Here is a 16,059-nt window from a genome sequence, read left to right as displayed (position 1 = left end):
GGGAAATGGAATGAAGGGAGATAGAAAGAGACATACATTTCTGGACATGGTAAATGTGTGGATTTGTTTTGCTCGACTATGCTTATTTGCAATAAAGTTTAGTGTTTTTCTATCTTTGATTGTGGAGGAAAGAAGAGAAGAGAGTTCAAAGTAATATTCCTCCAGAAAAAGAAGGAAAAAAGGTCACTGAAATATCTTCTAAAGATGCACTGAATAGAAGGAAGTTTAAAAGGAAACACAAGCAAGTAGAAAACAACTCTTGAAAGGAACATGTTGAATTTATTATATACTTTTATTTTTAAAAAAAACAAGCTATATGTAAGATTCACTGGTTCACATGTAATCTTTTTTTTTTGTTCTACTTTATATATTAAATTCAGAATTAAAAAATAAAAATGGTCCCAACTTTTGCAAGAGAATACCTGTCAAGTTGGTCACATCCTCCCCCTATATCTATTTCCCCAAGCATTGATTCTCTCCTGGTAAGTGGCTACTTGCTGAGCTGCTTTTCAGGCTGTCAAAATACATTCTGTACTGCCTCCCACCTGTCGCTGCTCCTTCCGATTCATCCTACATACAAAGCCAAAACCATCTTCCTTTACATTTAAATTACTAAGTGCACTTCACGGCACTGCTGACACCCAGTGTAAGCATAACTTGCTTACTTAATGGATACATCTGTTAAATGTACATCTTGAAACTTCAGTATCAGTGCAGCCTTGGGATCAGATTGGAAGATTTCTGATTTGTACTATCTATAGGTCCTAATAAAGAAAGGCTTTAAATGTAGAAGGTTATCAATAATCTAGATAGTTCAAGAGAAAAAACACAATGTAGAGCCAGAAGACATGGACTAAGCCTTGCATCTGACAACTACTTGCTATTACGTGATCTTAAGTAATTTTATCTCTTGTTTTCAGTCTTTTCACTTCCAAATTGAAATTTGTTCCTCTTTAAGGTGCACAGCTCTGTGAGCTTCCTTAGTCCCTTTTCCTATTTTAAAGACATTAGATCAAACAAACTGATACCTTGTGCCCCAGGAAAATTAACTCAAAATCAGAAGTTTGAGTTCTGGCAGCATTCTGTTTATAATTGAAAACACAAAAGGTTTCAATGCTAGATCATTTTCCCAAAAATACGTTTGGAAGCCTTTCTATTTCTATTATGATTTCAGACAATAGAATCAGAATGGCCTCAATCTGTAGTCTCTGGGGAAGATAGGCAGTTGCATTATGTGCCAAACCAACCCCCCCTAACGACACACTCTGGGGGAAAATGATAGAGAAGTATTGGCAATTTGGGAAAAATACACATACACATAAGGTTATGTAACTGGCTGGATACTTAGCAGTGCTTTTGTTCAGTTTAAACAGCAAGGGAGTCATTGGTGTGGGTGTGCTATTTAAGCACACTTGAACAGTCTGACAGGTCTTCTACCCGCCTTGCAGATAAGTAACACTCTTCCTTACTATGGGAACTAAGCCCAACCCCAGGAACACTTGAGTTGTCTGAGTTAGAAGGATTTAAATTTCTTAGGCAGAAAGAGGAAGCATGGTCTAGCGAAATGAACACTCAATTTATATCTTGGATTTAAATTCTGGCTCTATGACTTACTATTTGTGAGAGCTTGAGTAAGACATAATCTCTTACCCCTCCCTTTTTCCCAAAGATTATAGGAATATACATATAAAGCTATAAAAGGAACCTTAGAAACCTTTCACTTTAACCCTCATTTTGCAGATGAGGAAAATGAGGCACAAAGGTAATTATAATTCAGCATTTTAAGGCTTGCAAAACACTTTACAGATATATCTCATTTGATCCTCATAAATTCTTAGGAGGAAATTGAGGCAATCAACAGTTAAGCAACTTGACTAGGGTCATTAAGTGTCCAAGTTCAGTATTCTCTCCACTGGACCATCTAGCTGTCTTAAATAATAGCAACAATAACTGACATGTTAATAATGCACTCTTTCATATATCTCATTTGCCCAATACATAGCTAGTGTTGTTAGTGAATTCAAGTCTTCCAGAATCCAAAAGTCCAGTGCTTCTACTTCAGGATATTGCCTTTCCCACCCCTCTCCCAAAGCCAGGATCCTGACTTTTTCCCACCTATATATCCTAAGAAATGATATAGGTTCCCACTTTATCGTTCTCTCTAGGTCATGGCCATTGGTCATGATTAATTGTTCTCTGAAAGAGTATAATTTTGGTTATGAGAAAGTCAAGCCCACTATTATATATCCCTTCAGCTTGAAACCCACCATCATCTGATGTTCCAGGGTTCAATCTCCTGCATGACCTTCTGGTCCCTCCATATTTTTTTCTTTCCTTTTCCTCTCTTGGTCTCTGAAGTCTATCCTGGGAGGTCCTTCAGAGAAGAGATGCCAGAGGTACCTATACTAAGTCTCTTGAATGAGACCCATTGATACATTTTAAGAATCATAAAAATCAAAGTAGAAAAGAGTTTAAGGATAATCTAGAAATAGAGACATAAATGGAGAGCTCAATAGGATCTTAAGAGTCATCTAGGTCAACGATTTTTAATAGGTAAGAGACCTGAAAGCCAAAAGGGAAAGTGACTTTCTTGATATTAAGTCCAATATTCATAACTAAGTCTTATAGTTCCAAAGCCCTTTATACTATTCGTGCTGCCTTCTCAGTTCTTAAAGAGAAAATGAGACCTAGTGAGGAGAAGGGCAACTTTACCATGTAGGAAGAACACTGCCACAGAAATTGGTAGGACTGGTTTCTATGCCTGCCTTTTGCACCAAGTTGCCCTGTTATATATCTGGACTTTTGTTTCCTCATCTGCAAAATAGGGAGAAATACTACCTGGTGTACTCTATCTCACTGGTGTTTTGTGTTAGGATTCTTACAAGGTGCTAAGTTGGTTGTCTAATTTAGTTAGCATGGTACTTTACAGTTCTCTAGTTCAGAGTTCACACCTTTCAAAGAGCATATAAAAGGACAAGCCCACTGGAAGCTGGAGGAGATTCAGAGTCAAGATTCATTCCCACTTCTACCTTTGTGCTGCCTGGAGATATTTGGATAAGAGCTCTCGGGAACCAAGGAGAGAGGAAGGCTTCCAGAAAACTAGCTGAGCCCCAAGTGAAGTAGAGAAGATTTTGGAAGAGACAATAAAGTCTGCATTTGAGGTGATTATTGAAACTGAACTGAAACCAAGGCTGCCTCCAGAAGCGCCCCAAGAAATCTGCTCCCAGAGAAAGATTATAATCTAGAGAACATTACTGTTTTGTGAGCATTAAGTTAATGAGTCAAACTTTACCATATGTAGGTAAAAAACAGTTTTCTTAGTGGTACTTAGCTTCTATGATCCATATGGAAAGGATTTTTTGGCTGTACCTAAATCTTTTCCACAAAGACCAAATATATCTTCTGATACAAAAGGCAAGGACTCTCACTTTTATATTTGTGTGCCCAGTGCCTAGTTGTACACACACAAAAAAAAAAGCTTCATTAGTTGGCCACTCTTAGTAAGCACTTGACAAATACTTATTGAACTCAATAAACATTCATTGAGTACTAACTTCCATCTATTCAGTACTGCATTTGGTGCTAAAATGAGCTGGAAAATAGGATTATTTCTGCTATTTCCCCTGACCCCTGGTCCAGGTGTCCTTTTTCTTAGGAAGTATGGGAATTTGGGAACTTTGGATAGCTTAGAATTGGCGGGTCTGAACAGAGGAAATAGGAACAAAATGATGAAAGATCCTGAGAGGGAAGTGGAGACAGGAATAGAATTATTTCTAGTTGGCACCAATCTCTCCAGCTGCCTGTCTGTGCTCATCAAAAGTCTTCACCCCCTAGTGACAGGAGACACCTGGGGGTGATCAGAGCTAAAAGCCCAGACACAATTGTCATTTCTGCCTGAATCATAGCAGGCAAAGCTGCTCTATTTGTGGTTTTAGAAAACAATGACAGAAGAAAGGTTTGGAACTATCTGTTCCCATAGTAGGGGCACACAGAATGGAGCATCACTGTATGATGTGAGAAACATTGAGCTGGGAATGAAGGAATCTGGGTTCTGCTCCTGACTATACCTAACTCATGCAACCCTGACCAAATCATTACTTCTCTGTATTACTCTGTCTCATCTTCTGTGAATAATGTCCAAGATTTTAACGTGGAATAGAATATGGTGTAGAAAGGGGGGGTGTAGAGGCAGCATGTGGTAAAAAGAACCCTAGCCCTGGGATCAAGATACACATGGATTTGAGTCATCATTCACTAGCCTTTAGACACAAAGAACAAACTCCTTAAGCTTTAGTTTTTTCATCTGTAAAATGGGATTACTATCTGTAGAATCTACTTCAAATAGTATCTATGGTGATCCAGAGGGATATCACATGGAGTCAAAAGTCCTGTAACTCTTAAAGTCTCACCCAGATTAAATAGGCTGTAATCTCTTTGAGGACAGAAGTTAAGTGTCTTATCTGGATGATTTAGCATGGTATCTCAGCACACAACAGGCAGATAAGAAAGAGACAAAGAGACAAAAAATCCAATAAGAAGAAAGAGGAAGGACCCAGGAAAACTCCCTCCCTCAATAGAACAGTAAGAAGAATTAAGATTTGCATTCATTTGATCCTGTGGCCAGGACTTACCTGAACAGAAGGGATTGGTGGGGTTGAAGTTGATAGCAAATTCATGAGAAACCTGAAACCCAGGGGGGAAAAAAATTGCTATTAATGTAGCCCCTCCCCTTTCTACTTCCCACTGCCTATCCCCTAGCCCATGAGATGGAGATCCAGCAAGTACAAGGGGGATTTGCTCTCTAAGAAGAGGTGACTAGAAGTCCATGGGAAAGGAATAACCAAAATTTAACACTCAAAAGGGTTCTCCCTTCCATAGTATCTCCCTATTAAATACCATGGTAACGTGTTCTAAAAGTGTCAGCCCCCAGAAGTTTGTTATGATCAAATCCAAGCCATTTCTTTTGGAGCAGAGGGGTCTGTGTAGTTCAAAGCCCAGTCCTTCTGGTCATGGTCATTATCTTATGGGAAATGTGATGCTCATTGGGCAATGGCTATTCTGCAAGTAGCTCAAACACCCCCTCATGCTTTTGAAAAATGTTCAGGCCACCTGGGCAAGGTATTAGGAATCAGTCCATTTCCCATTCCCTTTACTATAACTCATAAACCTTTTAGGAACCAATTCAGGGCAAGGAATGACACTGATATTGAGGAAACAAGAAGAGGGGAAATAGCCAACAGGAGAGTAAAGCACCTCTGAGGATGATGACTTCTTCTGAAAACTAGAGGGATAATAAAACCCAATTTAAACTGAAATATGTGAATGGGGGGGGGAAATCAAAATTCCATTCTGAACTGAAAAAAAAAATCTAAATTCCTGTTTTGGGGGGGTTGTTTTTTTTTTTTTTTTTTTAAATATTCTTCCATTACTTTCTTTTCCTCTTGATTCCTTCCCTCTGTTTCTGGGGGAGAATGGGGAAGATGTAACATTGAAAAGTAATTTTGTCCATCTCTCCACTTAACAAGACCAAGAACTCCATCTACACATAACCCCCAAAGTGAAAAGTCCTTTACTTGGCTGGGAGAATGTGGTGGGGAGAGGAAGGCTCAGACTTTAGAAACCTAATCAGATGCTTCTTTGTATGCTTGTGGATCACCTGGGAAACTTGATCAAACTTGTTCAACCTCCTGCCTTCCATGCCAAGCTGATTATGTCCCATGGAGAATTTATCCCAGGGTTACTTCCTGCTGACTCTAGACAATTAATGGTTCCATTCCCATTACATTGGACCAGGGTCTACTTGGTATGTGAGTTATGTAAGTTTTGATTTTTCTAAGCCCTAAGAATAGAGAGGATGATGTCTGTCCATCTACCTGGAAAAGGGATCTGGTTAAGAGTTGGGCAGAGGGTATGTCCAGGTTTTAGCTGGGTTTGTCATGTTTTTAACATGGGGGAGGAAATCAGAAGGGGTATCCTAGCTATCCCAGATTTGATAAGACTTAGTTCTCATATCATAGGCAATTCTTGGATGACAGGCAAAACAATTATCTAGCAAGGACTTTCCTTGTGACAACTTTTTTTTTTTTTTTTTTTTTTTTTTTTTGCCCTAAGTCTGAATTTAGGACAAAGTGAATCTATTTTTAAGGCCCATAGTAAGGAAAAGGGGAGAACAATCACATACCAGTCTAGCACACAACTTTAGCCACAGTTATGCCCCCAGAGGGGATAATTCATATGCAAAGTGTCAAGTTGTGCTCTGCTGATGATTAATAGGCTCCCTATTCCTCAGAGGTTAGACAAGTACCCTACAGGGAAACTGTGAAGGGGGATTCCTGCAATGAAGGAAGATTGAACCTGACAGCTTCTAAATTCCCTCCTGACTCTAACATGCTATCTCTAGAATTCCACATTCTAGAAGGGAGTACAAGGGATAATGTTGTTTAAAAAAAAAAAAAATTACCTATGCATATGTACTGTCAAAAAAAAAAAGTTATAATTATAAAAATTAAAAAAAAAAAAAAAAAAAAAGAATTCCATGTTCTAAGGGTTCTTCCAGCTCAGATATTCTAAGACAATTCCAATTGTACCCAATGGAACAAATGTTTCTTAAAAGCAAGCACTGGGTCTTTTTTCTCTCCCATTTACCCTTGTAACCACTATTTTTTTTTTTTTTTAACTATTTAAAGGGTCTTTAGTGAATTGGTCAGAGAATGAAGGGAGCACAGACCTTTTGAGCCCTAGCTGTCTTAAGTTCTGATGCTTCCCCTTTATCTGGAGCTGAAGCCTCAGTTTGCCACTTATAATTTCTGGGACGATGGCTAAATTACCTGACCTCTCTAGGTCCTAGACCTGTGAGGTCTCTCTTTCAGCTTTGGATCCATGATCCTTAGGATCTTCAAAGGTGCAGTGGGGCTTGGAATCTATCAGAGGCATCCATGCCGATGAAGAAATAATGGGATCTTCCAGTGAAGGTAATGCCCTAGGTCTTAATCCTGGCTCTGCCTTTAAGCCTGGACAAATTATTCCAATTCCTTGGCTTTTTCCTTTTAAATTCAAGGGGTTCGATTAATGGTCTGAGGAGGCTTTCAATTCTAGGTCTAGGGTTTGACGAAAAGACTACAAAAGTCATCTAGCTTAACTGTAGTCTCACCTTCCCCTCTCAGACTGAAATTTCTCTCCATTCCAATCATTGGTTATCCAACCTTCATTTGAGAATATCCACTGAAGCTCACTACCACTTCTATTTTTGAAATGGCCCAATGGACAGGAAGCTCTTCCTTATTTTGAGCCCAAATCTAACCCCTTGTGATTGCCTCCCATCAGGTCTCAGCTCTTGGAATCACAAAAAACAAAACCAAACCAAAATCAAAACAAAAAACAAGCCTTCTCCACAAAGCCCTGGATATGATGACCTTGTTTCCTCTCCTTACCCCACCCCACATCTTCTCAAGATTTTTCGTCTATCTCCTCAACTAGATACTCCTCATGGTCAGGGGTCTCATCTTTTCATTCTTTCCCCATATCAGAGCCTCAAACAGGGCAGGACATAAAGCAGGTGCTCATGCTGATTCGTTGTTTTGTCAATGGACCAAATGACAACCTTGCTGAACAGTTTCCCTGAGAATGCAAGCCCCCCCCCCCTTTCTCCTTTTTCCAGGGCTTTTGGGGGCCCTGTGGTTTCACAGGGCTCTTTGCCTTGCAAGATGTTCATTGACATTTCCAATGAGACTTGAGTGTGCTAAAAAACATCTTATTCAGCTCAGTTCTTTGAAAGCATGGGGTGGTAGCCTAGCAACCAGCGCATCCTGAGCTGCCAGCATGATTTGTGTGGCTCTTATCTTGAGAGATCATTGTGGGTTGAATTCTGCAATATCCCTGGTCTGGCTTTTGTTACCAGGGGCTGCCTGATCCAGCAATGACACCCCTAGGGCAATTAAGTTAAGACTGATAGTTACTAACCTCCCTCCCAACATACACATGTAGATAGGAATCTGGAGGTTAGAAAAAACTGATGTCTAGTCCCTAAAGTACCATATGAAAACCTTTCTTCAGAGTTAGGGAAAGGACATTCTCGGTCTGGAAACAGCTTAGGACTAGAAAGCAGAGGACTGATCCAGAGGGAAAAAGTCTAATCCTATCACTTGAAGCCTGGGACCCAGGGATAGATAAGTCAGGTTAGCTCTGGGCAAGACTCCATGTCACAAGCATGTACCATCCCTTGCTTTCAAAGATTTTCCAAAGTTGAATAAGATGTCTTCTCTCCCTCAGGTGTATAGCAATTTTTTTCAACTAAAATGAAATCTCTTTGAGAAAATGGACCTACCTCCGAATATCCCTCACAGCTTATAGCACAGGACTGGGCTTACATTAAATGTCCTTGAAATACTGATTGTTCAATTAGCCGAGTAAGAAAAGTATGACCATATTATCCACCCTACTCAATAATTCCAGTAGCTCCCTAAAACCCTCAGGATCCAATACAAAATGTATTGGACATTCAAAATCCTTCAGATCCTGCCCCCCTTCATAACTTTTCCAGCCTTCTTATACCCTACTCTCCAACACATACTCTTCTTCCAGTAGCATTGGTCTCCTGGCTGGTCCATGAATAAAACACTATATATCAGCTCTGGGCACCTTCCCTGTCTTCCTTTTAAGTCCCACTAAAATCCCATCTTCTATAGGAAGCTTTTCCCAAACCCTCTTAATTCTAGTGCCTTTCCTCCATTAATTATTTCCTATTTATCCATTACTTGTTTAGATGAATTTCTCTGCTTGTTGTCCTTCCCATTAGGCAACTTTGAGAGCAGGGGCTTTCTTTTGCCTTGTTTTGTTTCCCAGCACTTAGTACAATGCCTGGTACCTAGTAGGTACTTAATAAATGTGGGTTAATTTTTTTCTTTTTTTTTTTAAATGGAGAGGTCACAGCTCCAGGGCCTTTTCAACCTAGATACAAAGAGATATCCAGGGAAATGATCATGTTCCTCTTTGAAAATAAAGGAAATAACAGCTGGAGCTGGAAGGGACCCTCTCTCCACTTTCAAAAGGAGGAAACTAAAGCTCAGGGGGATTAATTGGATTCTTCCAATCAAACATGTAACATCAGAGATCACTGACTCCAAAGCCAAAGCTCTTTTACCACATCAGTACCAGAAAACACACATTCAACTTGTCCTTACCTTCCAGTCTGGGGGTAACTGGGCACCAAATCCCAAAGCTGGGAACATTTTGTCCCTAAACAGAGAAAGAGAATAAGAAGATCCTAAGAAATCCATTCTAGCTGAAATGGGATGGGGAGGGAATCACTGGAAGTCTTCATAAGATTCACTATCTCTGCCTGATTTCTCTTGGGGGCAGAAAGCATTGGAAGGTGGTCCAGGCCAATAATGGCACTCAGACAGAGGAGGTTCTCTTGTATTTTGTCAGAGTGGTAAAGGTTATAGAGAGAACTGAGCCCTGAATTTAACTCTCACCTAACACTGAGAAGATGGTAATGTCTGAGCCAAAAGAAACAAGTCTCTATTGAACTGCTATAATGCCCCCTTCTTGCCAATGAATCAAAAAATTGCCATTCTTAGCCCCTAAGCCCCAATGTTCTGCTCTTCAGGCTTCTCTGGCCTTGGCTTCTTCATGGGTTCCTGTTTTCAATTGGGAAACTTAGGGAAAAATACTCATTGCAAACAGATTGTACCTATATTGTCATTTACACTCTCCAAAGCCCTTGGCAGTTGATGAAGCACAGCTGATGAAGCCATGGTCTCAGCTGGTTCACATAACCATCCTTTTCTCCCTTTATAAAGGAAAGAACTTGAAACCAAGAGTAGTAAGTGACTTGACCAAGATCACACAATTTTTTAGTGATCCTTAGCAGAGTCAGGGCTTCCAGGCTCATCTCATCTTTGTTGAGCATCTGCTTTACACTCAGTACTTAGATACAAAGAATAGATGGTGCCCTGAAGACAGATACATAGAGTGAAGGAACTTAACTCACGAGTCATAATCCTGAATGATCTGCCCAACAGCCCAAATGGCTGACAGGTACTCATTGGTGCCCATGGGGTTGATGTAGTGCAAAGAGGAGGGATCTCGAGGGTTCCCATTGGAGGCTGTGAAGTCTATTCCGACCTGGAGGGAAAAGTAAGGAAGAGTTGGCATTGAGACACATAGCCTGAAGCATACCTCCATCTCCATCATTGGACTCTCTTCTTTCAGCTCAGTTAACATCTTCCAGTCCCAGAGAAGAAAAGAAACTATCCCATTAAAACTCCTCAGATTGATCATTATATTTGAATGGACATAATTTATTTCCCTTATTAAAATGTAAGCAAACCCCAATTAGGTTATTCCCCACTGTGAGTTCTATCTAGAGTTTACTGAACAAAGTCCAAATTCTTCAGCTTAGTATTTAAGGTTCTGGGCAATCTGATCCTGAACGTTTTCTTCTTAACCTTAGCTCCCACTGTCCCCTTTCGTGTCTATTGCAATCACATTTGCTCTCCCTACTGTTGTCCCAATATGCCTTCAACATATCCTAAATCATAATTTTTGTTCAAGGGACTGTTCCCTTATTTGAAATATCCTTACTCCCCTTGCCTACAATGATCATTGTCCTATTCATTTTTTAAGGTTCAGCACAAGTCCTACATGATTCAGGCAGCCTTCCCCATCTACCTTAGCTCATGACAATGATTCCTTTTTCTGACGCATTATCCCTTAGAATTTGTGGCCTTCAAGGACCTGGAAATTGAGTGGATGCCCATTAGTTGGGAAATGGCTGAATAAGTTATGGTATATGCATGTAATGGAATATTCTTGTTCTATAAGAAATGATGAGCAGGCTGATTTCAGAAAAGTCTGGAAAGACTTTCATGAACTGATGCTAGCTAAATGAATTAGCAGAACAAGAGGTAAAAAAAAAAAAAAAAAAAAAGAACAAGAGGTCATTGTACACAGTAACAAGATTATGTGATGATCAACTATGATGGACCTGACTCTTTTAAACAATGTGGTGATTCAGGGCAATTTCAATAGACTTGGGATGGAAAATGCCATCTACATCCAGAGAGATTATGGAGATTGAATGTGGAACAAAACACAGTATTTTCACTTTGTTTTTGATGTTGTTTGTTTCCTGTTTTTTTTTTTCCTCATTTTTTTCCCCCTTTTAATCTGATTTTTCTTGCTCAACATGACAAATATAGAAATATGTTTAAAAGAATTGCTAATATACATTCCATATCAGATTGCTTCCTGTCTGGAGAAAGGGGGAAGGGAGAAAAATTTGGAACATAACATTTTACAAAAATGAATGTTGAAAATTGTCTTTACATGTATTTGGAAAAATAAAATACCATTGGGGAAAATAAAAAGAATCTTTATCCCTTTATTGGACATTTGGCACATTTTACCGGTATTATTTATAATTATTATCATAATAACTAAACTATAACTCTTTTGAATACAAGAATGGTATTTCATATCATTTTGTATCCTTCCCAATATCTGGTACAGTGCTAGGCACATGGTTTAGCTTGTCAGCTGCTTTTTGATTTAATGTCTATCATAGTCACACACTGGCCCAAGAATCATAAAAACTGAAGTCTAGTCTTAATTCTGCCAGTAAATGTACTATGCTAATTTGAACAAGTCATTTCTTTTGTTGAGCCTCAACATTAAAGAACGAGAGCACTCGACTAGATGACTCCCCTTCATCTTAAGACAGTCTAGAATCTGGGGGTTAAGGTATGCTTTTTTCTGTCAAAATCTCAATCAGGACTCACCCCCAGGACATGATGATGTGGTAGGAAGATCACAGCCCCACAAAACTAGAGGGGATCCTGCAAGGTTTTTGATGATGGCATTAATGGACTCTCCTAATCCTGAATTCAAGATAATATCTAAGCCATGGGTCCAAGCCACTGGAAAGACTTGAGGTAGACAAATTTTTGTTTTTTACCAAGTAAAAAAGGGTCAGTCTCCCCAAGGGAAAGGATAAGACAGGGAAATGCTCCAAAAAATGCTAAGAGTGAATGTATCTAACGGGCCAGGGCAGGTGTGGAGGTAGTTAGTTCTAATTCATTCAATACAATCTGTTACCACTACTCACCTCTCAGATTGGCTAAGGTGACAGGAAAAGATAATGACAAATGTTGGAGGGGATGTGAGAAAATTGGGACACTGATGCATTGTTGGTGGAGTTGTGAACTAATTCATCTATGCTCAAAAAGTTATTAAACTGTGCATACCCATTGACCCAGCAGTGCTACTACTGGGCTTATATCCCAAAGAGATTTTAAAGGAAAGGAAAGGGACCCACATGTGCAAGAATGTTTGTGGCAGCCCTCTTTGTGGTGGCAGGAATGGATGCTTATCAATTGGAGAATAGTTGGATAAATTATAGTATATGAATATTATGGAATGTTATTGTTCTGTAAGAAATGACCAGCAGGAGGAATACAGAGAGGCTTGGAGAGACTTACATCAACTGATGCTGAGTGAAATGAGCAGAACCAGAAGATCACTATACACTTCAACAACAATACTGTATGAAGATGTATTCTGATGGAAGTGCAAATCTTCAACAATGAGAGATTCAAACTAGTTCAGTACTGAAAAGAATCAGTTACACCCAGAGAGAGGACTGTGGAAACTGATTGTGGACCACAACATAGCATTCTCACTCTCTCTGTTATTTGCTTGAATTTTGTTTTCTTTCCCAGTTTTTCTTCCCCTTCTTGATCTGATTTTTCTTGTGTAGCAAGATAATTGTATTAATATGTATACATATATTGGATTTAACATATATTTTAATATATTTAACATGTATTGGACTACCTGCCAGCTAGGGGAGGAGGTGAGGGGAAGGAGAGGAAAATTTGGAGCAGAAAGCTTTACCAGGGTCAATGTTGAAAAAATGCCCATGCATGTTTTGTAAATAAAAAGCTTTAATTAAAAAAAATTTTTTTTTAAATAAAAACAAAAACAATTTGTTGGTTACCAAGTCTATGCTAGGTACTGCAGAGAAGCAGGGAATATGAACAGCATATGAGATAGTCCCTGTTTGGAAAATGTTCATCATCTAGCTGTAGGGAAAAAGATGGACATATATACATAGGATGCAGCAGAGTGTGTCTTAACTCAAGATCCAACTTACCTTCAGCTGCTAAAGATCATTAAGCCAGTCTACCACATTTTCCCTCCTTCCCTGAGACCTCTAACCAAACCAACCCTCTACCCTGAGGCCTCTTTACACATCACTTAAAAGAATATAATAAATTAAAAAAAAAAAAAAAATCAAACTCCGCACTCCATTCAGTTTCCATGACAACTCTTCCTTTTCCCCTCTCTCTTTTTCCCTTATGAAAAGACAACAAAATAGGGACTGAAATACTGTGGCATCCTCTCCCTCATCCTCACCCTCCCTTCTCTAGCTTGTTTCTCCTGATGAGGGATGATGGGGAAAGGAGTTCTAAGGAATATTAAGGGGGTTGAAGAATAAAACATACATTTTCTGACACAGCCAATGCTTTGATGTATTTAGTTTCACTAATACTAATTTGTGACCAAGGCTATTATTTGGTGAATGGTGGCTGAATTAATGAGAAGAATGAGAGAGATGGCAAAAAGAGAGAGAGAGAGAGAGAGAGAGAGAGAGAGAGAGAGAGAGAGAAAATAGCATCAATAAAAAAGAAAACAAAAAAATTTTAAAAGGGCATAAAACAGGGCAGTGTTGTTACTACTGTATTCAATTTAATGTAGACTTAAAAAAACCCAAAACCCACTAATTACACATAACAAAGTTCAGTTTAAATTAAATCCTCTTTGTATGCTAAAGTATTCCTATTTGTTGATGATTGTTCAAAAAATTTTAAAAGATTTTTTTTTAAAAAGAAAATGAAAGGGATTTGGGAGCATAAAAAGGTTGCTTGGATGGGAAGTTTCTTAAGGATACTGGGGATTCTACTACATGTTCTAGTCTTAGGATCTGGTGGGACTCCAAAATGAGATTCCAGAAAGGGCTCTGGGTTAGGTGAATCCCATTGAGATGATGATTGGAAGACTTGCAGGCCAGTTGTCCAGTCTGTGAAATCATTTAGTCAAGCTCTGCCTTCCAAATTCCTTTTCTCTCAACAATATCTATACTCAAACTAAGGACCAAACATGATCAAGTTTTCCTACCACTTGTAGGTCTTTGAAGTGGTGATTTAAAGGAATAACTTCAAGCTTCCTTCAGCCTAACTAAGATCCTTCTACCTAACAAATTCAGTTCTTTAAGAAATCAAATCTCTGTTTCCATTCTACATATCCTAACTGGGGGAGGACCTTGGAACTAACTCGACCACAATAAATGTGGGTCTTTCTTCTTTGCTTGATAATATTCTAAATTTCTTGGGCTCTGCCACTTGCTGTCAGGAAGGTGTTCCTGATGTCTATTCCAAATTCCTACTGCTGCGGTGTCAGTTCATTTTGTCTGTGTAGGATCTCAGAAGAAAGGCTCACATAGCACTGGGACCTGGAAAGTGCAGAAAATAATCAGAAATGCTTACAGTAAACATAAGCTGGCATCCTCCAAGGATATAGTCTAGGAAAGAATAATCCCGGGTTATCTGAAAAAAGAGAATCCAAGAATTAGTACACCAATTACTCACTAATTTTCTAGCCCTTCAATCTAACTAGAGCTGGAACCCAGGAAAGAAAAAGATGGTAGAAGAAGAAAAGGAAAGTGGAGGAGAAAAGAGAAGAAAGAAGAAGAGATAGATTTTAAAGCTGCTTCAGCTAAGTTTGAAGCTAGAAGTGTTAAATACTCAGTTACTACTGAAGAGTAAGTCTGGCTCAGCAGAGGAACAGCTTGGAAGCAGAGAAGTCATTCAGTTTCAACTCAGTTTATCAGTGTGATCAGTGATCACAGAAGCTGTGATCAAGAAGGACTATTTATGGACAGCTCTTGAAGTAGAAAAACAGCTCCAAACTTTATGGTTCCTTTGTTATGACTTATCCATGGTATATGGATTTTCCTCATACATTTGGCTTCTTACCAGATTTCTCTAACTCAGAGATAATGAGTGCATTAGTGGGAGAATGATTGTGTGTGGATTATGGCCATTTTATTATTTATTTGCTATATTACTTGAGTACCTATAACATTTTTGTCTCATTTTTAAGGAAATGGTTACATTTAAGAACTAAAAAATAATCATTGTGAGTTTTGTGCAAATAGAAGCACATCAGTGAAAGCTCAAGAGCTAAAATGGTGAATGGAGAGTGTATTATTCCGAAAGCAGGTTAGCTCTAGGACCTTGAGAGAATTTGAGTGTAACCAAATGGTGGTAATCCATCTCTGGGAACCTAGAACTACCAGTGAGAGCAGATTGGGATAAATGAGCCAACCCAGAGAATAAATGTCCACCCTCCTAGAATAAGAAGGTGCTATGTAGTGATTGGCCACCCTATGTAACCACTACATAAATACAATCTCACTATAAGTTTTATGACAACCTAAAACTCTAACCAATCTAAAGGTGTATTTATTTCAAGTAAATATTAAAAACATCAAAATTGGAAGACCTAAGTTCAGACTTTCCCACTGCTTTAAAACATTGGGCATATTTCTTTCTCTCTCTGACATTCAGGTTCCTTACCTAAAGTAGAGCTAATGCTTTCTTTCTCACTTCCCCTGAAGTGTGTTTAGAGGATCAAAAAAAGACCACAAAATGTGGCAATATTTTAGAAAATTGAGAAGTATCAATGAAAGCAGTGTTAGTGATGTTTCTTCCTTGTACAGCATCACTGCCCTTCAGTGAGGGAGCAGGCAGACTCTAGTTCTCATGAGCCATCTCTAGCGTGGCTGTGATTCTCAGCCAGCGTCCTCTACCATCCTTTTGGGACATGCAAAGCTTGTTGGTGGCTCCACCTCATAAACCCCTGAACACTCAGTGATCCACAGCTTCTTCCAGCTGGCAAATCATTTGAGTCTACACTTACCTTCCTATCCCCCAGAAAGCTGGATCCTAGAAGTAGGTATAGATGTAGATTTCTTGACTATTTGATCCCATAACAGAT

At 39.1% G+C, this 16,059-nt stretch overlaps 1 protein-coding gene across 2 annotated transcripts in view; it reads right to left on the bottom strand.

Moving 5' to 3' along the window:
• The window catches only part of CPNE2 (copine 2), an 87,288-nt gene that overhangs the window by 16,880 nt on the left and 54,349 nt on the right, over window positions 1–16,059 (bottom strand). For both annotated transcript variants that reach the window (XM_074293490.1, XM_074293488.1), the window contains 4 exons: window positions 14,547–14,606; window positions 9,992–10,125; window positions 9,180–9,234; window positions 4,632–4,683 (listed from right to left, as the gene is read on the bottom strand). In XM_074293490.1, the coding sequence (XP_074149591.1) occupies window positions 4,632–4,683; window positions 9,180–9,234; window positions 9,992–10,125; window positions 14,547–14,606 (301 nt within the window). The remainder of the gene's footprint in view (window positions 1–4,631; window positions 4,684–9,179; window positions 9,235–9,991; window positions 10,126–14,546; window positions 14,607–16,059) is intronic.

This window comes from Sminthopsis crassicaudata, chromosome 2 (genome assembly GCF_048593235.1).
Source record: "Sminthopsis crassicaudata isolate SCR6 chromosome 2, ASM4859323v1, whole genome shotgun sequence".
Lineage (NCBI taxonomy): Eukaryota > Metazoa > Chordata > Mammalia > Dasyuromorphia > Dasyuridae > Sminthopsis > Sminthopsis crassicaudata.
Note: the sequence above shows the minus strand (reverse complement) of the source record. Positions and strands in the feature narration are given on the sequence as shown.